General features: G+C 34.7%; 1 protein-coding gene across 6 annotated transcripts in view; it reads left to right on the plus strand.

The window, feature by feature from the left end:
• The window catches only part of ARHGAP21 (Rho GTPase activating protein 21), a 134,658-nt gene that overhangs the window by 77,390 nt on the left and 30,928 nt on the right, over positions 1-26,340 (plus strand). For 4 of the 6 annotated variants that reach the window (XM_054592604.1, XM_054592589.1, XM_054592595.1 and 1 more), the window contains exons 5-9: positions 805-897; positions 2,460-2,538; positions 5,083-5,137; positions 12,160-12,189; positions 13,509-15,405. In XM_054592604.1, the coding sequence (XP_054448579.1) occupies positions 805-897; positions 2,460-2,538; positions 5,083-5,137; positions 12,160-12,189; positions 13,509-15,405 (2,154 nt within the window). The remainder of the gene's footprint in view (positions 1-804; positions 898-2,459; positions 2,539-5,082; positions 5,138-12,159; positions 12,190-13,508; positions 15,406-26,340) is intronic. The other 2 variants (XM_054592600.1, XM_054592602.1) reach the window with 1 other exon arrangement.

Raw genomic sequence — 26,340 nt, forward strand, 5'->3', positions numbered from 1 at the left:
GAACCACAGTCTACCTTTTTGTTCTCCCACAGTACTTACCGTGGTGCTTATCATTTGGCTTAAATGTCCTCTTATCTGTGAATCTTTCCCTAGCTTCTATTTTACTGAAACTTAGTTTTGTGTGTATGGTTCACCTGGAAAACTTGTTGACACAGCAGATTTCTGACTGGACCTCAAAACATTGATATTTAGCAAGCACCTTAGATGTTACTGCAGATGGTTCATGGACAGCGATTTGTGAAATACTTGACTCACAGGGGGATCATGGGCTCCTCACTGTTGGGATTGTATGTTTTTTACGCCATAGGGCCATTCTTTGTGTGTGTCTCTCCTACCAGAATCCCTAAAGGGGAAGTACTATGTCTTGTTCATCATTATAACACAAATCTTAACACAATGCAGTGTTAAAAAGTGGTGGAATACTGCCTGTATTTTATTGACACAGGAGAATTTATTTAATCTCTCTGGGTCTCAGTTTCCTTTCTTTATGCAATGGTGATAGTAATACTTGCTATGGAAATTAGCTCTTAGCTCTAGTACTTAATGTAGTAATTTACATATGGAATGTACCCAGTAAATGGAAACTGTTACTGTTGTTGTGGTAGTTGTCGTATGGAAGAAGCAAAATGAATTTTTGAATTAATGAAAACCCCTAAATTATGATTTTAGCATCCAAATTCAAATATTTAATACTTCATTGAGAATCTTTGCTTAATCGTTTCAGTTAAATGTCATTTTACATTTTGATATTTAATAAAAGATTGTCAAGTAAAACTATGCCTTGGGCTTTTTTTCCTCCCACAGGAAAACAAAGAAACCGCTTGGAACCCATGGATACCATATTTGTTAAACAGGTGAAAGAAGGAGGACCTGCCTTTGAAGCTGGATTATGCACAGGTGCTGATAGTCTTCTTTAAACAACACTTTTTAATTTCTCTTCTGCTTCATTGTTTTCTTTTTCCATATTATTCCTTAGCTATCCTTTTGTATGTTTCTTTTTTTCTTTTTCTTCTTAGCTATTATTACTGTTTTAGAGACCCTCATTGGTTATGTTTCTTGGTACCCAAATGGATAGTTTTGAACAGAAATAAATTAATATAAATTATAAATTGTGGGCAGTTTTGGTTACACTTAGATAATGGACTCATGGAGGCCCTCTTAAAGAATTTTTTTTGCACACATTTCATTTTGACAATAGATTACAACATAGGAAAATGATGAAGATATTTATTGACATAATTGAAATAATCTTATTGGATCTCCAAGTTCTGAAAGTACCTGACCTGAGTTAGTTAATTTGCTCCACAAAAAGTAGCTTAAATCTCTACTTCAATGCAAGCCTAGCCTCACGCAGGTATCAGTGGATATAGTCTGAGAGCTGCTTGTCCCAAAATATTTTGTGATTTTAATAAAAACTAAGTAGATATTTCATTTCAATTAATGCATACTCTGAGTTACTCTTTTCTCTTGTTTTTAAATATAAAATAATTTAAAATGAGTATTAGTGAAAAACTACCTTTTATTGCCTTTTGAATAAAATGTTGTCTTTTTTATCTATAAGTATGTTGTCTAAATAGCTATAGATATTATCAAATATCAGTAAGGAGTGTCATTGCTAAGATTTTTGACCTACCTTTATTACCTACCTTAATTATCTTTTTTATCATATTTAAAGTAAGCCTAATTTCAATAACATTAATATATAAAATGTGCATGTCAGTGTACAGATGAGATTCCATTTCCTAGAATGTATTACCTATCATATTCTAAGTATCATGAAATTAAGAAGATGAAATACAGATACTGTGATAAGCACATACAAAAGACAGTTTTTCCTTTGTTCCTCTTTCACCTGTCCTTTCTCTCCCAATCTTTTCCTTTCTATTCCCCTGAGTTTTTCTGGTAATCCAAATGTCCATTTCTCCATTAAAATGAAGGACAAGTTAATATGTGTAAACATCAAAACCTTATGAAGACCAATTTAAGTTGTAATAGAGCACCAATCAATAAACTTTATTCAGAGAGTACTACAAGGGAATCAGCTGGACTAGAATTTGAGGACACTGAGGTACTAAAGCATAAAAGCAATCAGTTGAGTAAATCTATTGAATAATGTTTCTCTATCACAGGTGACAAGGTAAACAGGAAAACTACAACTCGGAAAATAGCTAATAGGGGCATAAATAATAAATAGTACAGTAGAGCTGTGGTTACTTGTTGATTATATCTCTTGAGGTGTCCAAATTCATCAGTGACTGGAACTCTTATCTAAAACATGGCCATATTTCATAAGAAGCTGGATATATTAAAATTTAGATTCAGTTTTTAAAAGATACGTTAAAAAACAATGAGCAAGGATTCATTTGAAAGTATGTTCCTCAAGACATATTTCAAAAGTATTCACAAGTGACTTTCTTTAGGAATTCCTCATGTGATTTTTTTTTTATCCTTTTTTGAAGGTGACCGAATTATAAAAGTCAATGGAGAAAGTGTTATTGGAAAGACCTATTCCCAAGTAATTGCTTTAATCCAGAACAGGTAAGATTCTTTACATATGATTAATCTTGGCCAAAGATGGGTTTCATGAATCAGCAGAGCGAATAGATTTAATACAGCATTGCACTCCTGTAGCGAATTGGTGTTACGCAGAGCTGTGGAACCTGAACTGCATAACGCACTTGGGGGTGGCCAGGAAGCAACTGGGAGCTTTGCTTTGACAGGATTTGCCAAATTTGTGGTTAAAGTTCTTTAGAGTTTAAGGGGCACGTATTTTAGATTTTCTGTAAGTTTTCCACTATTTGAAGTGACAAGTGTTAATTTATTAGTAGTAAATATATAAATAAATGTATTCATAAACAATTTTAAAACCTCTTACTAAAATAAGTTATCTTTAAATAACTCATTGAATAATAATAGTCTTGGCTCAAATGTATTTATTTCTTTTGACCAAGACAGAAAGAAACTGTCTTATAATTCATTTGTCTGTCTACATTGTACAGAATGATAGTATTTTGAGTTTTAAAGGTGAATAAATATTTGTCGAGTGACTGTCTATGAGACCTCAAAGATAATCTAGTCCTACTCTCTTTCTCTTTACCACACACCTAGAAGGTTTTTTTTTTAAATTACAATAAAAAAATTGAAAGCCAAAGAGGTTACCATATTGAATTTCTGTCAAGAGTAGGCATAAATTTGGGGTCCGGTTTCTAGATCATCAGTATTGTAGGAGGTTCTTCCCAGATGCAAGTACAGTAATTTCTGGATTATATATTGCTTTATATTAACCATACCCACTTATCTGTAATTAAAATGAAGTTTTTTTTAGTTTGTAAAGATAATTATCAAGCTTCTCCAACCACGTATAAAGCAGCTTATGCTATAATCTGTTTTTTACACAAATGCCCTAATGCAATGTCGTTTTGACAATTAAATGATGTGATCATGATTTATTGATTTCAGAGTATTCTTAATGTTTTACTATATAATGACATTCTTAGAGAAAGAGGATCTTAAATCTATCCTCTAATGTTGAATTCTAGGTGTTTCTTATAGTGATTGCTTTTAAAGTATTGAGGAGGCTTGGGGGTTGGTGAAGCATTTAAAGTCTCTGGAGAGGCAGTGGGGAGATCCACCCAAAATTTCTCTTCTTTAAAATAATTTAGATTATAGTAAATATATCAATATATTTTGTCAGTCTATTATTTGAGGACCTTTAGTGTATTTGTTAACATCTTTTTAAAAAATAATATTTTCATAGTAACCATAACTTAATCTTTGGTTTTCTCAAAACCCAAATTAATTTTTTTGTTACTGGTACAGTTCATCTTTCAGAGTAATAACAGTTTGAAATGATAGTTTTAATTTTTCAACAAATAAAGCAATTTGAAAAATAGAGAAATACTGTTTTTTCATATTATTTTCCTAAAAAAATCAGTTGTTCCCTTTTGTCTGTAGTCGATAGCAAATGGACAGTGCAGCGCAAAGCCATTGAGATTCTGCAGTGTATTAATGTAAAAATGTATCGTTGTAGAAGAATTTATCTAAACATCAGTATGTATGTTCTACCAATCCTAAATATTGACATACACATACCTACATATTTTAGTAGTTACATTTATTTGAACCTGTGGTTCTTACTGATTTTCTATTCTCTTAGCATTTATGATCCCCCCAATAAAGGTTCATATTTATAAAAAAGAGATGCTGGTAAATTAGTAGATTTTGTTTTCTTTTTTTTGTTCGTTTGATTGCTTCTTTAATCTCTTCATTGTATTGGAGAAAATTCTCTGATATTGTTAGATTAGATATTGAAGCATCAGTGGGGACAGCACCACTATTCTCTAAATGCAATTCCAGGTCATGAGACTAAGTATAATTTACCCCTTTATTTCTTCAAATGTAAAGAAACTTTATTATTTTGAAGAGGAAATTTACAGTACCAAAATTAAATGAGACTTTGAGTGTTCTTAGAAGGGCTCTAAAATTAAATCATAGAGAAGAAAGCAAATACAGTAGTTGAAATGCTGTATCGATTTTAAAAACAGGGTGATAGTGAACTCTGATTTCATTCACCTCTGTGGCCAAAAGGGATATTTCAAATGATAATGCTAAATTAATATTGCTTAAAATGTTGAATTTGCAGGCTCTTTGGTTATTTTTATGTTAATGTACTTTTAATTTGATAAATAGTGAGACTATGTGCTAAAAAGGTGTGATTTGTTCTGTTACTTGAAGTAAAATAATAACATTATGTACTCATGAATTTTCATCCAGGACTATGTAATGTAAGTAATATACTTGGTTTCTAAGTTAAATTGTTTCTAAATAATAAAGAAGTCTTGACTGATTATGAATAGCTCAAACATATGGCAGGGTGCTCTCTTTCATATATAATTAGCATATATGTAAAAGTTACTTCATTTCATTTTAATGGTTTGCATTTGAAAAGTAAAGATTTAAAAGAAAAACAAAACAAACTCTTAAGCAATTTAAGAAATATTTCTGAGTTAACTACTTTTTTTTTATGACTTTTTTACACATTCCACCTCCCCTAAAATAGGATTTTTATATATTTAATTTCAGTGATACAACATTGGAACTTAGTGTTATGCCAAAAGATGAAGACATTCTCCAAGTGGTAAGTTTTAGTTATTCAAATACGAGTTGTTTTTAGTCATGAGTATTATTAATAAAAATAAGTTTAAAGAGATTTTAAAGAGGAGGTAGATTAAATTTTTTAAAATTCTAGAAAAAACCCCAAACTCTCTGGTTCAATTAATAGAGTCTGGAATTCTCCACATTTTACAAACAAGAGGGGGAAAAAAGAACCATTGTCAATATTTTGCAATTAAGTGACATGAAAATGTGTTATTTATTCCATAGTGAACTCTTCTTACTGTTGTCCTTTGGAATGAGATCCCTAGAGTTTATCCCAGTGTTGCTTCCTAGACTGAAAGCTAAACCTTAGGGTACTAATGCATATCCCCGGGAATTAGAATCTTTTCTTTTTCTATTATGAAGAATTTTTTGAAAGCCATTTCTTAGTTTTCCAATAAGTATTACTGTTTTTGTAAATTAAGTTGGCAAGCAATTTTGTTTAACACTATCAATTTACTACATTAGTAATATTTACAATTATTGGGATCTACAACTTAAGGGAAAGATATATTAAGGTCTTAGAAAGTAAATGAAACTTATTATTGAAAACTTTAGCATTTAGTTTAAAATATTGTTCTTATTTTTAAGAAAATTTTATCTATCTATTTACTTATTCTAGAGAGAGGGGAAGGGAGGGAGAAAGAGATGGAGAGAAACATAGATATAATAGCAAAATATCCATCCTGAACCAGGGACAGAACCTATAACCCAGGCATGTGCCTTGATCAGGAATCAAACCAGTGGCCTTTTGCTTTGCAGAATGATGCCCAACCAACTGAGCTGCACCAGTCAAGGCTGAAATATTTTTCTCATTTTCAGAAAGAAAATAAATGGAATGGAATATTTACCTCCTTTATTAAGCTTAAATATTACTAAAAGTAAAAAATGATAAAATATATAAATTTCATTTAAGAACCTAATATTCTTCCTCAATTAACTTTGCAGTTCTGTGGAGTAAAACAGTATGAGCAAAACTGTTTGAAGTTATACACTAAAAGCTAACAATTGGATCTAGGAAATGGCAATGATTGCTAACGGTTTTTTTAAAAATTCTTTTTAGTGAATAATTGTTTTTTTTTTGTTCAAGAAAAATGGGGAACTTATGCAATCTCTGTGGTGGAAATGGAAATGATTAAGTAATGTTTTTCATTAGTTTGTACTTAGCTCAACAAAAGTGCTAAATAACCTTCTTGTAAACTTCTTTTTTACAAAATGGGTCACCAAAGCTGATCCTAATGATTCAACTTATTCACTGATGTTTAAATATAGTTAACTGAAACCCATGGAGCTCAACCTTGTGTTTTCAAGGCGTGTTATTTTATTCAAGCATGGCTTTTTACTGATAGCAGATTGCCCATCTTCAGTACGCAGTTCTATTGGGATTGGGGGGCCTCAGTAAGGAAGATGCAACTGTCCAAGGTAATTTTTCTAGGCATGTAGAGCTAGCCGGTAGCGTTCCTACCCTGATAATCAGCAGAATGAGAGAGTAGCAGACATAACTAGCACAGTCAATGGAAGTTAACCAGGTTAGAAATAAATAGGGGGCTTCCTCTAGTGCTCTGCTGCTGCAGAGGATTAGGAGATGATAGATAGTAGGGAAGGCTCTACCTTGAATCCTCCTTGCAATCTGATGACTCAAAAGACAGAGTGCACTTCCAAAACAGAACTGATTTTTCATCTTCAGTAGACAATGTTCCTTGCCAAAGTGATGGCACTGGTTGGACGCGTTTTCGAACAACGCGCATTTCACAGAATGGCTGGCATCGTACTAAATGTTTAAGGAAGGAAGCAGGCACAAATTACTGTCAGAGCCTGCTGTGTGGTTGATGAAGAGCAGCAGTGGTGGAAGGAATAATTTTCTAATGATGTGATCAGTGGAAAATTAGGTTAATTAGTTTGTCTTGTTATATTCTGTTTAAGATAAATAGACTTAAAATAAAGATAAAATACAGAGTTTTGCAAACAAAGGGAAAAATTGGTTCACTAGAGTGACATGAGTATGCAGATCTTCAAGGTTCATCAGTAAAGGGTTCTGGTATATTGTAACAATTCATTTACAAAACGTGTTATTTGAATTTTAAGACATAAAAGCTCATACCTGTAGTGATAAAAGAAAACCTCACTCTAAAACCTGGCTTTATTCACATTCAGATGTACTATACTTCATTAGGAAATTAAAGGAGTATATAATTAATGCACACCATCCATTGTTCCATAAAGGACACTGACACATGGCAACTTCTTTTCTGTTTGTTTTTAGCTAAAATGTCTACAAGTGTCACTTTTTCAAGCTATTATAAAACACAAATAGAATCTGGGATTTAAAAAACTGCATGTACACATATTTCTAATAGATTCTAGAACTAAAAAGTTCTATAAGAGGCCTTCACAAGTATTTATGTTGGTCTTAAATCTAATGCCCAAAATATATGCTTTTAAAGATGTTTGTCCATTTAAGGTTGAATCTTCATTATAAATAAAAAGTAAACACGAACATTTTTACAGCCACTGTAAAAATTATTTACTCAAGGGAAAAAAGCCTGTTGTAATTTGCGTATATTTGCTTGGGCAACAGCAGGTTGGATGTCTATGCAATTGTGTTTCTAAAGTGATACTAGGTTGGCCAAAAAGTCCTTTTTTTTTTGGTAAGATAAAAGGCATTTTTTCATTTTCACCAATAACTTTATTGATTATCTTTGTTGACTATCTCCCCCATCGTATACTGTTCATTGTCTCAATTTGTTTGCTATCAACTGCAGCTGGCCTACCTGTCCATGGAACATCGTCCAATGAGAAATCTCCAGCACAACACTTCACAAACCACTTTTGACATGTTCCATCAGTCACAGTACCTTCTTCATACACTGCACAAATCTTTTTTTGCACTTAAGTTGCATTTTTACCTTTCTTGAAATAATAAAGCATAATACACTGAAAATATTGCTTATTTTCCTCCATTTTCAATATTAAAATGGCTACACAAAAATTCACCAATTTTGATGTTTTCTTAATGCACACCGATATGACAGCTGGTCACAATACAGCCCACCAAAATTATTTAGAATGAAGTTAAAGACAACTAAGTGCTATTTCAGCCATCTTACAGGAAAAAAACAAATGGAACTTTTTGGCCAACCCAATATATGGACTGCATTGTTCTAGACATGCTCATGTCATCTCTGATAGGTGATAGAGAAAATGTAATTTGGTTTAAAACTTGACTCATATAAGGACAAGTATATAATAATAAATTCTATAATTTACAGGTGACATTGATAGAATATTCAAACACATCAAGTAAAATTAAGAATAATTCATTATGTTATTAACTAGTGCTGGTCATAGTTCTCCTATGCTTGGCAACCTCATTTTTTAAACCAGCACATATTTTCTAGGTTAACAATAGAAATAGTATAACTAATACATTCATGTTATTTACTTTGACAGTATTTTATAATGATATTTTAGACTGTGATATCTTAGGTTCATATTTATTATTACAAAATAAAAAGCATTTTCTGTTTTTTTTTTTTTTTAAATGGTTTTGTTAACTTCTCAAATGTCTGTGTGTGAATGAAATAGCTACCACCCATCAAATCACCTAAACAGTGATGCTGGCTGATTAAAGTACTTTCTTGAATACACTGATAGGAGAACTCAGTTTGGGCATTCTTTTCAGTGGATGCCTCAAAATATTTTGTGAAGCATTTGGCTCAATAGGCTCAAAATTAAATTTTAGGTTGATCAGTTCTGATAGCTGTGGAGGTGCTTGGGTGTATCTAACATTTGACCAGGGCATTTTGAGCCTACTTGATGCTGGTCTGGATTAAACACAGCAAGGTGAAGCACTTTTTCTAGGGCAGAAAGTGTTGGCACTAGGATTTGAACTCAGGCTTGTCAGAAACTAAAGGCTGACCTCTAAACTTGAGTACCAGTGGGGAGTTAGGGTGGCTTACCATGGTCGCACTAGTTAGTTCAGAGGTGCCCTTCTCACCCACGTCTCTGGGCTCCGAGAGTCCAGTGCTCTCCTTCCCGCTGCATGAAGATGTGATATAACTGAAAGATGTAACTTAACCCAAGTTTCCCTTAGATTTATTAGAACTATGTATGGTGCCTGGTGGGTACTGGAAATACCAGGGGAACACTTTGTAAAGTATATGATTTTCTAACCACTATGGTGTACACCTGAAACTAACACAAATAACAATGACTATGAACTGTAATTGAAGGAAAAAAATAATGTCTTTCAAAATAGTCATTAATATGTTTTATAATCAGTAGGATATTCTATTTAAAATAAGACATCCATATGTCAAGTATGGCTCAAGGTGGTCTTGCCTAGAGTAAGAAAAAGAACAGTAGGAATTCTGGAGGGATTCATTCACATTTGGCAAGTTTATAGCAGTTACTTTGTTCTTTTTTAAAAATCTATTTTTACATAATGTGAGAGTAGTGCATGCTTGTTAGAAAAGTTTCAAATAATTTAGAAAGGTATAAAATATCCACACCATCCCCTTCTCTCACACCCTGTTATGGCATGGTTGGCATGTATTTTACTGAACAGACAGACCTGTAGTTATTTTTGCTTATATCGTAGTTAATAGCATTAAATTAATAAGTCAGCCTGTTAAAGTGAAATGGTAGTCAGGAATTTTATTTTTACCAGTTTATGTATTCTGCAGGATTTTTATTTGTTTTGATGTTTGTTTTTACCATTTACTAGATAGTATAAGTATCACTGGTAAAGTAATAGTGATTTCGATGTGACTCTCCTAAAACTGAATTGCAAGATTATTTTAGGATTATTTAGTTATTGTTAGGCACTGTACATATAATAAAGTTCCAGATTGTTAATGTTAAATGATATTTTTATTTATTGAAACCTTAATATGTCAGACCATGTGTGTCAATGAAAGACTTGGTACTTTTTGACCAAGCACTAAAGGGAAAGTGTTCCACAGTCACAGAGATGAGCAAGTTATAGGGTTTTCAGTTGTATTCCTAGAATATAAAATCTTATGGGTGTGTTCCATGGTCATCTCAAAGAGTTGCATATTGTAGTTCACTCCAGATGATCCACCCAGGGTTTGCCCAAGTCCTGATGAACACTCTACTCCTTGAAGGAGTCTAAAGTGTGCCTCAGTAGGTTGTTTATTTTCTAGTGGAACACTTAATGCATCATGGGAAAAGAGGATTCCTTAAAATGCATATTGCCTATTCCTAGTTTAGTTCCCTAAATTTATTTGAAGGCGATTTGTGTTTGTACCATACCATTCAGAATAGCCCATAGAAGTTACAGAATTATTCCCAGGTATCTCCATGGCCTACTTGGAGCACATGCTAATAATCTATAATGGTCTTAGGGCATTGCTAATTTCCCTAGGGATGATAATTGAATGGTACTGGTTTCCAAACTTTAAGAGAATGAGGAACTTTTAGATAGATAGCTAGATAGCTAGTTAGCTAGCCAGCTTAGATAGGTAGGTAGGTAGGTAGATAGATAGTGATAGACAAGCTTTTTTGGTGTTTATGAACTGAGAATATGTGAGGAAATTCAATAATGCTCTGGAATGAATTAATATTTTATTAATTGCAACTATATCTGCTTACATTAGACAATAGTCCCTATGTGTAAGACATTCTATTTACTTAGGCCGCTGTTAATTTATGGTGCATATGGATGTGTTTAAGGACCCCTGGCTATAACTTTACCTAGAAATGGGAACCCATGAAAATGAAGTATTTTGTATTTAGGGTTGCTATATAGGAATCTTAGTAATGTCTGAAGTATGTCATATAATTTTTCAAATATTTGTTCCAGTCATACATTTTAAATTAAAAGATAAATTCTTCCCCAAATTTGAATAAAGGAGGCATCTTTAAATTATTAGTTCTAGAACAGTATTTTCTAGAAGAAATTGTAATCATGTCAAAACCCTTAGAAAAAATGGGTTCCTTGGCCAAGTACGTGTATAATTTCTCTTTTGAGTTTTACAATGTACATTAATGTAGTAGAGGTCTTGAGAAGTCAAAAAACTTATCAGCCAACCTTCCCCTACATCTTAGACCACAGAGAACACTCTCCTCTACCCCCTTTCAGGTGATAGCTAATAAAATTGCACAAACAGGCTACGAGAAACGCTGTATCAGAGAATTCAGTCAGGCGGCAACAGTTTTCCTTTCATGGAAAAGTATTGGTACGAATATAATCAGCATTTAAAAGAGGTTTGTTATGTCAATCCAAAATGTATATTTTGATTGACTGTATTCATGCATTAAAAATTCTGTAGCATGCACATTTTCTTTTATCTGCTTAGCTTTAATTTCCCACTATAATCAAGTTTATGTTTTAGAATATTTATTATAAAAAGATTACTCTGGCAGTAGTATTTTTTGTCTGTGCAGTAGTCATTTTCAAAATAAAGCAGAGCAAAAGGTGCAGTGTTGAAAGATCTTAGTTTTTGAGTGAAACCTATTTAATAAAACAGTCATTCTTTTTTTCCAAATCATAGTGTAAAGGCAGCTGCAGTCAGCTGACTGCTTGTGGTTTTGCTCTGATTTACAGGGGAAGGAGGAGGAGGTTGTACTATTTTAAATGCATAATAGAGCATTCGTTTCGTCATCTGGAAGCAGAGATGGAAGCAGCTCAGGGGAAATGAGAGACATCAATGTTGCTCTTGTGGAAGGGAAGCTTTGTCGCACACTGTCAAACAGCAGTGCATATCGAAGAAAATAGCTGTTAAGCATGCATGTCACCAGATGTATTTTGCTCTCAAGAATGGTAGACATATCAAATAAGAACCAGAAAAAAGCCTGAGAAAAAGATGCTTAGAAGGATACTGAAGTTATTCTTTATGCTTCACTGCCCTTTACCTCTCTTGGTACCTTCCAGAGAAGTCAGTATAGATGTATTTTTAGCTTGCTGTTTCCAACATCAATATGACATGGTTCTGTCTTTCTATCAGTAAGCAGCTTCTACTATGTTTTCCTATTTTCTGCTAGCTACAGTTTACAAAGGATGTCACAGCTCTGGTAAGAAATGCACAGAAGCCATTTCCTTGCTTTTTAAGTAATGTTTGGTAGAGATTTGTAATAAGCCAATCGATTAAAACTGTTAAGTTTGATTAGAGAAATCTCTCCATAGTTTTAATCTTACTAACTTGCAGAATGTGTTTGTTTGTGGTATATGGTTTTCTTCATTGTTTATTGGTTGTTTTGGTTTTTTTTTTTTTTTTTTGGTATCCTGTGCATAACTGGTATTTAAAACATGATGTTTAGCTGCATCTGTATTTTTTTTTTAAGTATCTCACTCTCCTTTTTCCTTAGTACTTTGCTGTGATGTTGTGTTTGTGGCTGCACTTGATATTTGCGAGCTAATGCAAAGACAGGATATGATGATAGCCTTGAATTCAGTCTGTTTTGATTAGGGGAGGATATGTAATATGACACCACACCTAACTGTCTCAGACGCTGCACAGTCCTAAGTTGCATTGATTAGCTCTGTTTTGGAGACTGTTTAATTTCAGTTTCTCTTAAGCTTTAAAAATATTGCTAGATAATTTCACAAATAGTTGATTAAAAAAATAATTTGGGCTGCATGCCTGCCTGTTAGTAATAGAGATATGTCTCCTTATAACAAGTAGAAGAGACCAAATAAATTTGTACATTAAAATTTTGCATTAGCTTAAAATAAAAAATAAGAATTATATGCAGAAAGGTGAATTACCTTTTTTTCATATTCTTATGGCTTTATGTACTTACTTTCTTAAACATGCCTATTCCTCTCATTTTAAATATTAAAATATTTAGCATGGCTGTTGAAAGACCTATTTATCAAAATAAATTATTTTCTGGGACTTGGTAATCATTAATTGGCAAGATATCTAATTTATGATAGCAGTAGTGCTTAAAATAAAAATGTGTTTGGTTAAGATTTTTAATGTTTTTACCTCTGTTCTGGCAAAAGATCAGAATCTTCTTTTGTGGAGATTTAATAGGCAGCCATTTAACCTGTCGACTGCTGAAAAATGATAAAACTTAAATGGGGGAAATTTTGGGAGTAATCTGGCTATATCTAATTGGTGGGGAAAATTTTGGGTATGTTTCTGATCCTTCGAGAAAAAAGGCAATTGTAACTTTTATTTGTTGCACATCCTACAATTTATTTGATTTCTGAGATGCTAGCCCTTTTCTAAATTTGTGTAGCACCCTTATGTTGCATTTGCTTGCATGCTGTAGTGAATGCCACTCAGGAACAAGGTAGGGCACAGTAAAGTAAAACCGTTGCCAGAATGGGAATTGTTGTTCTTTTAATGAATTTTTAATGACATTGCTCTCTCATTTCCCTGTAGGCATATTCTCAAGATGCCTACCTGAAAGGCAATGAAGCCTATAGTGGCAATGCCCGCAATATCCCTGAACCGCCACCAATTTGCTATCCCCGGCTGCCATCTGCCTCATCAGCCATGGCACAGCCAGCTGAAGTATCTCCTCCAGACTCATCATCCAGCAAACAGCAAACCAGTACTCCAGTACTTACCCAACCTAGCAGGGCCTATAGAATGGAAATACAAGTGCCTCCATCACCGACAGACGTTGCAAAGTCAAACACAGCAGTGTGTGTTTGCAATGAGAGTGTGAGGACTGTCATTGTACCTTCTGAGAAGGTTGTAGATTTGTTAACTAACAGAAACAACCATACAGTTCCTTCCCATAGAACCGAAGAGGTAAGGTATGGCATAAATGAGCAGCCCTCTTTAAAAACAGTGTCAAGAACCACATCACCATTGTCATCCATTCCCGCTGCCCATCTAATTCATCAGGCACCAGGATCCAGATCGTTGGAAACTTCTGCAGTTTTACTGAAATCTAGCAACTACAGTGGACATTCAGAAGGACTCTCAAGCAGTAGATCTCAAGCTGCGGATTCTCCTTCTGTATCTGTTAATCACTATTCTCCAAATTCCCATCAGCACATAGACTGGAAAAACTATAAAACTTACAAGGAGTATATTGATAACAGACGATTGCACATGGGTTGTCGAACAATTCAAGAGAGATTAGATAGTTTAAGGGCAGCATCTCAGAATACAACAGATTATAACCAGGTGGTACCAAACCGCACGGCTTTGCAGGTACGACGCCGCAGCACCTCTCATGACCGAGTGCCCCAGTCTGCCCAGATCCGACAACGCAGTGTGTCCCAGGAGAGGCTGGAGGACTCTGTGTTAACAAAGTATTGTCCACGGAGTGCCTCACAAGGAGCACTGACAGCCCCACCTGTTAGTTTTAGCAATCACAGAACTCGTTCGTGGGATTATATTGAAGGACAGGGTGAAACCTTAGAAAATGTCACTTCTGAAAGTCAAATGCCGGATTCAAACGGAGAACGAAAACAGACTTACAAGTGGAGTGGATTTACTGAACAGGATGATAGACGAGGTATTTATGAAAGATCTAGGCATCAAGAAATCCATAAATCATTTCGAGGTTCCAATTTTACTGTGGCTCCAAATGCTGTTAGTTCTGATGGTAGGCGAATGAGTGGCAGAGGCATGGGATCGGGGTCTCAGTTTATAAAAATTCCACCAGATCTGAAAACACTACAGTCAAACAGGAATTTTCAAACGACTTGTGGAATGTCACTCCCTCAAGGTATTTCACAAGACAGGTCACCTCTTGTGAAAGTCAGAAGTAATTCTCTAAAAGCACCTTCGATGCATGTCACAAAACCATCATTTAGCCAGAACTCATTTGTTTCTATCAAAGACCAAAGACCAGTAAATCACTTGCATCAGAACAGTCTGTTGACTCAGCAGACACGGTTAAGAACTGAAAGTGCCCCCGATCACCAAGGGGAGACGGGGAAAAACCTCTGTTTGTCTGGAGCTTCTCTTAAGCCTGCCCCTCACATGAGTGAGAACTTGGGCACTGCAGAAGTAGAATTATCTGTCACTCAAAGGAATCAAGACTTAAATTTACAAGAGGCTGAAATTCAGCACTCAGATACTTTGGATAATAAAGAAACTGTCATCCTAAGAGAAAAACCTCCATCTGGTCGCCAAACACCGCAGCCTTTAAGGCATCAGTCTTACATCTTGGCAGTAAATGACCACGAGACGGGGTCAGACACAACCTGCTGGCTGCCCAACGACGCACGCCGGGAGGTCCATATAAAAAGGATTGAGGAAAGGAAGGCCTCAAGCACCAGTCCACCTGGTGACTCCCTGGCTTCCATCCCGTTCATAGGTGAGCTCATTTATAGTCATAGGCTGTATGTCCAATATTTATCACATCTTTTTAGAGAAGTATTATTTCTAACTTGACATGCACAGAAATTTTGCACTGATTTTAAAACATTTGTTCTGAATTTCCTAATTTGTGCTAAAACCAGAGCCATAAGCTTTTACTCTCCTTTTCATTTTATTTACTTATTTTTTAGACTTTATATATTCAGTTCCTGTTTTTTATTTTTGTTTAAAAGAAACAAATTCCTACTTTCTGGGGCCAAGGTACTCAGCAAACAAAATTGTATCAAGTTGGTGAATTATCTGAATTGAAAACCAGGCAGCAATCAATCTTTCACATAAACGGTGCTTTTTACTTTCTAAAGCTTGTTTGTAAATTTAACTTGAGCTGAAAGGAAAAAAAAAACAAACCTTCATTGTCATATTAACTACTGGCATAGATTTGTGCCCCAATCTAGAACACCTAACGCATGTAATTAGTCTTTAGTCTGCTCCCACACACCCCAGGGATCTGCTCTACAAGGCAGCCAGTGTAATATTTCAAAAATGTAAATCAGATCATGCCACTCCTTCGACCAGAACCCTCTGTTTACTTCCTGTGTTACCCAAAATAAAATCGCAAATCCTAGGTGGCCTGCAAGACATCCCATGATCTGCCTCCGGCCCCATGCCCTGTCTCCCATGTGTGCGCATCCCACCTTCAGCCGCGCCAGCTGTGCAGTCCTGGGTTGTGCCAAGCTTGTCCTGCTCCAGGGCCCTGCCACTGCCAATTCCGGGGGTTGCTCCCTGACTCGCCCTCTCTCACCACATAGGACTGCTCAAATATTACCTCATAAAAGCAGCCTTTCCTGACCAGCCTTTCTGAAATAGGTACGCATACACAGAACCTGGCAATTCTCTATCCTCATAAGCTACTTATCTTCCCATCACTTCTTTCCACTTGACACGCTTTATTTTTTACTACACATTTCTTTGCTGAGCTAAAACATAAGCTACATGAGAGCCAGGGTTTTAGATCTTTTGTTCAGTTCTCGGTCCTTAAATGCCTAGAACATTGCCTGGCATATGGAAGACACTCCATAAATATTTGTTGAAATAATAGGTAAATAATAAATTTGAAATATAGTTAAATGTATAGCAGAACCCCCCCCAAAAAGTTCTCATCATAATTACTTTGCAGCTCTAAAACATAATCTGCTAACAGGATTATCAGATTATGATATGTCCTCAGAATTATCTTCATTTAATAAATGGGAAATTTTAGTGATGGAGAGGTTAAGTAACTTGCCAAAAGTCACACAGCTAGTAGTAGAGACAAGAACTGTAGGCTTCCCTGATGCAGCCACATCACAGAGCACCATTTATATAGACTGCATTGGGAAGAGCGCCCCCTGGAGTTGTGTGATGCAGGGGCCTTGCTTTGAGGCCAAAGCCCATTCTGTTACTGTTACCCCATAGGTTCATGAAGAGTTCTCCGCAGTTTGACAATATAGTGTGCTTCTCTTTGAGTAATATTTTAGTTTTTCTTTTCTAGGGAAACTTTTTAAAGCTCTTAAACTATTAGACTGTCAAATGATACTATCAGAATCAGCTTTAAAAATATTCTACATAACTTATTTTTTATAAATATGATATATTCAAGTTGTACGCATTGTGGGGAATCCCAGCCTAAATTGTACTCTTGTTCATATCTGTACTCATAAGACCAATCTCAGAGAATAATAGACCTTTACTGTAGGTCAAACCTTATGCATCATCTAGATGTTTCACAAACTTAATGATTGTTTTATGATTTTTTTAAACGTAAAAAGTCCTACAGCCTGTGGCTGTGTTTCATAGGCCTGTGAGATCTTATCAGAATACTGGCATCCTAATTTCTTCCTATTTAATAAGAATAATATAATCAGATTATATTGGAGTAATAAAAATATACTAGTTATAGCTGTTAATATATCTTCCTACTTACTACTAAGAAAGGAATAGATTCAAAAAGTCAATTGTTATTAAAGAGAGAACTTTTGCTAAAGTATTAAATAAAAATCTATATAATTTTATATAGATTTAGAAAAAAATGACTAGAATAATTTTCTTTATTCATTAAAAATAAAAATGCTCAGCCCTGGCCAGGTAGTTCATTTGGTTAGAACGTTGTCCCAATGTGCCAAGGTTTTGGGCTCGCTTCCCATTCAGGGCACATATAAGAAACAATCAGTAAATACATAAATAAGTGGAACAACAAATTGGTGTTTCTCTCTCTCTCTCTCCCTCCCCCTTTCTGTCTCTCTATCCTTCTCCATCTAAATATTTTTAAATGCTCACTGATTAGATCTGATCAGATCTTCCTTTAGGTACTTATTAGAGTATCCTTCATAGTTACTGGTCACCCAGCACAGAAATATTTATATAGTTCATTTATTTCTTATGTGCCTCCTAGAACCTTAATATATAACATATGATTACTAATGGCCTCAGTTTTACAGCACCAGTGGAATAGCATAGAATAAAGAACTGAAATTAAAAGAGAATTTATTTCACTGCTGTATATGTGAATGTCATCTGTGGATATAAGCATTCTTAAAAATTTCTAGGCCCTGAGATTGAACAACACCGATACCTCTTAGGTTTTTATAGCATTGTCATGGTTTTTATAAAATTGATTGCTGTTTGAAATAAATGTGTGGAAAAGAATTTAGTTATAGTATTTATCTAATTTTTAGAGCAAATATCAAAAGTATATTTGCTATTGCATAATATACTTATCTTTTTACTGCGAAAATCTTTTAAGTCTTTGATTAATTGAAAATATCTTACTGCAAACTTGAATCAAGTCCAAAAAATACAAGGGTGGGCAAAAGTAGGTTTATAATAACAAATAATATAATAAATAATAAATAATAATACAAGAATAAACTTTCATGTACGCACAACTGTAAACCTACTTTTGCCCACCATTGTATTTATTGTCTGTTCTAGTGACTATGTTGTTAAATATATAAATAACCAACCAATAAAAGAACTTTCAGCATTTCATTAAATGTTAAAAAATTAAGTATTGAAATTCTTTTATTATTGAGCTTTAAAGTTTCATTTTTCCAATGTAGTATTTTTTTAAAATACATATTTTAGTGAAGTAAGTGCCAGCACTGAAATGGAATAAATTATTTGCAGTTTTCCAAAGTGTTTTTCAGGAACACTAATTCTCTTTGGTTAAAGAAGAAAAAAATTGTCAGTAATCCAATAAATTGAGAAATGCTGTGTTTAAAGAGTTAAACAAATTTTGTTCATCTTTACCATAAGACTCTCACAATCATTAATATATTATTATACATTGTGAATTTTTTAGGCAGGATGTAATTTTTCTCAGAAGTATTTGACCATGAATCCTTTTACTTAGAATATTTCACTGTAGTGTACCATAAAACACACTTAGGGGTATGTTGCTCTATATTCTACACTATTTTATGGAATATTTAAGGGAAAAAAATTAAGGTTTGCTTTTGTATCATCACACTCCAGAATATCATATTCTGTGACTTTAATAATTATTTTGTCTTTTGAAAACATCATACACTAATGCAAAAAATAATAATAATTAAGTGCCTTGGATTTATTCCCAAAATATCAGATAATGGTGCCAATTCATTTATGTACTTATTTATAATAAGAGCTAATGATGTGTCTACAGAAAGAAAACATTCCAACATGTTTATACCTTTAACATCTTAATTATGTCTATGGCACAAAGATTTAGAAAAATGAAGAAAATAACCATTTTATTTGTTTTTAAATTAGGAACATCAGTCACATAGTATTTTGTTTACCCCCTCCACACACACATATACTTTTTAAAGCTTCACAATAAGTTCTGAAAATAAACTTTAACTTTTTTTCAGTTTTTTTATTATTATTATTTTCTTTATAAATCATGTTAATTCTATTACAGTTGTCTCAATTTTTCCCCCTTTACCCGCCTCCACCTATTCCATCCCCATCCTCCGCTCCCACAGTCAATTTCCACTCTGTTGTCCATGTCCATGGATCATGATGCATGTTCTTTGTCTAGTCCCTTCCCCTTCTTTCCACCATAGTCCTCTTTCCTCCTCTCTTCTGGTCACTTTCAGTCTGCTCCATGTTTCTGTGCCTGTGGTTTATTTTGTTCATTAGTTTATGTTGTTGAATAGAGTCCACGTATAGGTGAGATCATATGGTAATTGTCTTTCATCAACTGGCTTATTTCACTTAGCTTAATATTCTCCACTTCCATCCATGTTTTCGCAAAAAGTAGGAGTTCCATCTCTCTCTCTCCTTTCTTTCTTAAATGCAGATTGATTTTATTTATTTTTTTAAATGTCAAAGTTAATTATAAAATATTTTTAAAAATTTTAAACTATCATAAAGTCTCAGCAATTAAACCAACATGACACCAGCACAGAAATAATCAAGTACAATGAAATATAATGGACATTCTAGAGACAAACGTATATATCTGATTGATACATGTATGATTAAGTTGATACTTCAAATCAATGAGGAAAATAAGGCTTATTCCACAAATAAGGTGCATGGGCCACTATTACTTGAAATAAAACAAATATAGAGCCCTATTTCACACATTATACAAGAAATATTCAGGAGAGTTAAAAACCAATATGCAGAATCTAAGGAGTTTTAGAAGAAAATAGAACTAATATTTTTCATGACCTGAAGTAAAATAGTCAACCCCAGAAGCTATAAAGTAAATATTGACAATGTGATTATATTAAACATTTAACTAAATGTTTATATAACATACTACTTACATAAATGTTAGTAGTAAGTAATATACATGTAAAAATTTAAAGGACAAGGAATAGAAAAGTATTTGCAACACATCTAAAGCATAGTTAATAGGTTTTTTGTTTCTTTTATTTTATTTATTTTATTTTTCTTAGGGAAAAAAGTTCTACAAACCTTTAATCAGTAAATAGGTAAAGAATACCAAAAAGTCATTTAAAGCTTTTTCTTTTTAAAAAATAAAAATAGGCAAGAAATATACTAAAACAGGTTTAGTTTCAACAAATAGTAAAGGAACAATTAAAATAACACCATTGTCACAATCAGATTAATGAGTATTAAAAATATTGGTAATATCAAGTATTGACAACTGTGAGAGGAACTGGGTATTTATAGAAACTTTTTTTTCATCTTAAAGCAGTCCCTTTAGCATATTTTGCAGTGCTAGTTTGGTGGAGGTGTATTCTTTTAGCCTTCTTTTGTCTGGGAAACTCCTTACTTTGCCTTCCATTTTCATTGAGAGCCTTGCTAGGTAGAGCAGTCTTGGTTGCAGGCCTTTGCTTTTCATGACTTGGAATATTTCTTGCCATTCCCTTCTGGCTTGCAGTGTTTCTGTTGAGAAGTCAGATGCTAGCCGTATCGGGGCTGCCTTATATGTTACTACCTGTTTCTCCCTTGCTTGCTTTAGGATTCTCTGTTTGTCTTTGATATTTGCCATTTTAACGATGATGTGTCTTGGAGTGGGCCTCATTGGGTTCCTCTTGAATGGGACCTTCTGTGCTTCCCGGACTTACGTGACTTTTTCTCTCCTCCAGTTAGAGACATTTTCCAACATTACTTTTTCAAACAGGTTCTCTATCCCTTCCTCATCCTCTCCTTCTGGTATCCCTATTATATGGATAGTATTACATTTCAGGTTGTCCTGCATTTCTCTAAATGCCTCTTTATTCTTTTTGAGTCTTTTTTTCATTTTCTTGCTCTTTCTGAGGGCTTTTTTCTACCTCGTCCTCCAGCTCGCTGATTCGATCCTCAGCTACATCTAGCCTGCTTTTGATTCCTTCTGCTGTGTTCTTCAATTCAGAAATTGTATTCTTCATTTCCTCTTGTCTCTTTTTGATAGTTTCTATGTCCTTTTTCATGCTGATATAGTTTTCAGTAAGTTTCTCATAGTTTCCGTGTAGTTTTCTGTAATTCTCTCTGAGCTCCCTGAGCTCATTGAGCTTCCTTAGAACCGTTGTTTGGAACTCAATGTTTGATAGTTTACTTTCTTCTCTTTCATTTTGTCTCTTTGTGGGGATTCCTCCTTTCGCTTCGAGTGTGGCGTATTTCTTGTCTTCCCATTATTTGTGAAACTCTTCTTTTTGGCTTCTGCTTCTTAAATTGATCTGTCTTGATTTCCTGACTGTGGTGTGAACTTCTATGGTAGGAGACCGCTATTTTTACTTTCTGTATCTGCCTTCGATGGTGTCAGATGTTGACCCTGTCTGACCTTAGCAGTCTGTTCGAGGCTTCCAGGAGTCTGCTGTCTGTGGCTTTCTCCTTCAGCTGTTAATCTACACTCTGCACTCAGCAAGGGGCCTTAGACAGCTAAGGGCATGGCGGAGTCCCTCCTGGGGGCGGGGTTATTGGGTCCTTTCATGATGCTGCTGTATGGGGGAGGAGTCCGTACTGGGATCTTGCTGGCTACTCTCTTTGTTCTCTCCCCAAAGCCTCCATCCCCAATCTCTCCTCAAGTGTTTCCAGACCTCTCTACACCCCCTTTATCCAGGGATCTACTCTCTTTGGCTACCACTCTGCACTCAGCAGACAGCTTAGACAGCACAGGGTGGGGTGGAATCCCACCTGGGGGTGGGGCTATGGAGTCCTGTGACGCTGGTGCTGCTCAGGGGGAGTGGTTTTTGCCTGAGCAAAATGGCTGCTGCCACATTGGGGATGAATCAGCACTGAGATCCCGCCAGCTACTCTCTCATTTCTCTCCCCAAAGCCTCCTTCCCCAGTCTCGTCATGCATCTCTAGCCTACTCTGCCCCCGCCTTTGCAGGAGACCAGGGTAACTGGCTGCAAATAAACATTTTGCATTGGTCCTATAGGAGGCTATTTGCGTCTCCAGCCGCCTGTCTCTGGCAGAGAGCAACCCTGCCACTTTTTGCAGCTGGCTGTTTTCTGTGTACTTTTTAGGCTCTGGTGCTGTGGCCTAGAGATCCCCGCTTTTGGTTTACACCTCGCTCTTCTCAGGAGGACCCAACTGGTCGATTCAATATCCTTCTGGTGCTGCCGCCCGTGGGCACCCCACCCGCCTTCTCAGGTCTATGCCGCATTCCTTACCATTCAGATTGCGCTAAAGCCGATTCTTCTGTCTCTGAGGTTACAAGGCTCCTCTCACGCTACTGTTCAGTTGTTTGTTCCAGGTGATTTCTCCACAATTTAGTTGTAATTCCAGGTTGGTCCTGGGAGGAGGTCAGTGTGACTTCCACTCACTCCTCTGCCATCTTGAGTTCTCATAACTTCTTTTACAAATAAACACAAAACACCAAATGAATGAGTTTGTAGTAAGTTGACATTTAGTAGCAAATATTAAGATGTATTGTACAATCTTGACTTTGTGCATTAATTTATACTGCTCTCAACTATAAAGGTGAAGAAACTATAGCTGTGTTACTTATATCCATAATTCATCTCATATTTATTTTCCCCTTTTTTTGCCATCTTTCTAGTACTTTGTTCTCGTCACACCAAAGTTGTTCAATGTGGTGCATACTTGTTTTAGCTTAAGTGAAGTTGAATTAGATTGGTGTAGCCTTATTGGCACTGCCACTTTAAACCAAATAGAAGTTTTAAAGCTTGTAAATGACAGTCTCTGTTCAGGTGAGCTTAGCTATCTGAAATTTATCCAAAAGGAAATGTGTCACCTTATACCCAGCTTCTCCTTTTGGGAGCTCTAGTCTTTAATGCCAACAGTGATATTGTAGGAGAATACACTGAGTATTCCAAACCCTCTCTTATACTAAATACATACTAGTCTTTTTGCAAAACAAATCTGTAAAGAGAAAAATTGTACTCTATCATCTATAATTTGTTTTCATATTCAACTTTTCCAAAAATGTGACTCCACTGGTTTTTTAATCTTTAAATTTTTTTTACTTTAAATGTTTTTTTTTGTTTTTCAATTACAGTTGACATACGAGATTATATTAGTTTCAGGTATACATATAACTAAGGTATCACCCCGATATAGTACCCATCTAACACCATACATAGTTATTAGAGTTTTTTGCTTAATTATTTGAGTGATGATGTGAAATAATTTTTAATATAATAAAAGCAACCCAAAACTTCTGTAGTACTTTATAACCTATTAAGTATTTCATGTACCAGACCTTATGATAGTCTGGTAAGAACTTTAGGTCAGCAATACATAACCCACTTTATGGACAAGGAAGGCTCAGTATATTGCCTAAGGTCTCTCAGCTGGTAACAGAGAGAGTTGATTTCCTGCTACTTCCAGATCGCGAATTCTTTTGACAGTGCTCTGAAACTGTGTTGCATTTAAATCCTGCCTTTTTACTCTTAAATCTTAGCCTAAAAAATAATTCTGAATTTAATATTCACCATTTTTAGCTCAGATTTGGAATCTTTTCACTAAATAAATTTGTTCCAATTAACTAAATTGTTCACCACAGGATGATTTTAGATGCTCATTTATCTTCCTTTTGATAGTAACACTAGCTTTTATCCTAAAATATTTCAAATTTATCTGTAGCACACCTTACAGAATAATGTGCTTATTTATTTAGGGAAATAATTTTTTTAAACTTTGCGCTTATAAAAACTATGCAAATATTTCCCAAAAGTATATTTTCTAGATTTTCAGCTATTCATGTTGAAAATAGATACAATAGTAACTACACTGTCAGCCCCATCTGTCAGTTTATAAAATAGATACAAACCTGGAAAGCCCCCTAACAAATCCCTTGTTTAGAAAAATCTAGGGTTTTATATTACTATAAAATAAATACATAATTTTACCCCTTTAGTGGATTTATTATTCTCAGCCTCTTGAACTAGAGTTGACCCTCCTGATAATTCTAGTGCACCTTCTTTATCTTATAGGTAATAAACTTAATACCCAGAAAAGTTAAGTGGCTTCACAAAGTCAAACAAGATAGAATCAAAGCCTCTTGATTTCCTGCTCAGTCTTCTCCATTGCCAGCAGTTTTCTTATTTTATGTGTGAAAATTAATAATTTTACAGATTGATGAAATTGGTGCATTAAAATTCTTTTTAAGTAAATGTTGCATTTCTCAAAATGCTTATTTGCAGCATTTGTCAGCTGGCAAGCTGGATCATTTTTCATACACACATGTCCCCTCCCATAGATGCAAACCTTCTCTGATCAATGGGACCGCAGAAATTCAGCAAAGTAATTGTAACCCACCATCTGTGACAGATCTAAAAGTAATACTTCCACTTGACCTTATAAAATTTAGTGTACTTACTGTTTTAATACAGTGCATCCTACCTTGTGGATGAGCTGCTAAGCCCAGAATTGACCATGGCATTGCACACATTCCTGCTTTTACTCTTATTTCATCATCTGCCTTTCACATTTCTACTGTTATAGCAGTTCCTCTTGAAACCCCTCTCCCTTCACTTCAGTACCAACTGCCATATGGTCATAGTAAGTATGAGTCAAGTATTCAAAATCCTCCTCCCTTACTGACCTTTAAAAAAATCAGCTATCTAGTAGGAAGATACAGCGTTGAATTTCTTAGTTAAGATAACCAGATCTAAAAATGTCTTTCAAAAAGCCAAATACTAATTTAACTGTGTGTTTATTGAGCTGACTATTAAAGATGCTTGGTCTTAATTAAAAACCTGAATTCCAGTTTGATGAGTTGAATTATTATTATAAAAAACGGAAATATTTGAACTAGATTGATGGTACGCCCTTACCAGTTTATGTAAAAGGTAACAGGACTTACTGCATCACCCCAGCACTTTTCTTACCTAATGTTCACTAATTGGTGTTAATGGGGTTGGTTAAAATTTGCCTAGGGAGTTCATTTTTTTTTTTTTAGGATGACTTTTATTTCATTGGGTTTAAATTTAATTTAGATTGAAAAAAACCTGTGGTATTGCCAAAGATTAAAAGATCGAGATTGGTAAAGAAAGAGCTCACGTTTCCCTATGGGAAAGATAATCCCACCTTACATATCAGACTGCACATGAAAAGAAAGGAAGTTGTGTCATTGAATTTCTTTTAAGACAAAAATCCATTAGCAGTATTTATTTTCCTTTTCCATAAGGACAAGGAAAAATATCAAAGATTTTTAAATGTGTTTTGTTTGAGATACAGATTGACTTTTTAGGTCATTTGCAGTGAATGTCCCTTCTTGTAGGACTTGGAAAAGAAACAGTTCAATCCATATTTTTAGTAAAAAAATAAAAATACATATACATGTTCTCTTGCTGTTTTGGAAACATGAATTTACTTTCATAGTAGTTACTGTTTCTTCCAACTTAAATTGATCCCTCTTCATGTGACGTATAATTTACTCCATTATTGAATACTATAGTGTTAACATTTCTTAAATAGTTATACTGTGGTTTGAGGAGTGGTAGCATCACCTGTTTCAAGCAGAAGTGAAATAAAAAGCAAAATTACGTCAAGGAATTGGTTATTCTACAGCCTATGCCAAAAATTCTGATAATTTCACTGAGTTGTATAAAATTGTTCTCAACTATAATTTATAAAGTACAAACTACACTGATGATGTGTTCTTCTTGAGTAATTATGTGACCTGTGAGAAAAATTCCACCTAATCCAGCTCATTTTAGAAGGGTCCTTTTTTGCTCTTTGTTCTAATCTGTCATTGGACATTGTTACAGATGCTTGCACAGATGTGTATGATGCTCGTTTGTGAAAGGGAGCTAGAAACACATTGCATTCTACTTCTGTATTGGTCAGAATTATCTTGGTTACAGATAGTAGAAACGTATTTCAAATGAGCTCATGCTAAAAAGGAACATCTCCTCACAGTGGGGAAGTTCTAGGGTAGACGTACATCAGGATACTCAGTGATTTGACATCAAGATTGTCATTTTTTTCCTCAGTTTTGATTCTTTTATTCTCAGATACTTTTTCTCCAAATAGTGAAAAAGAT

This window comes from Pteronotus mesoamericanus, unplaced genomic scaffold (genome assembly GCF_021234165.1).
Source record: "Pteronotus mesoamericanus isolate MK-2021 breed Mesoamerican mustached bat unplaced genomic scaffold, CSHL_Meso_final contig_130, whole genome shotgun sequence".
NCBI lineage: Eukaryota > Metazoa > Chordata > Mammalia > Chiroptera > Mormoopidae > Pteronotus > Pteronotus mesoamericanus.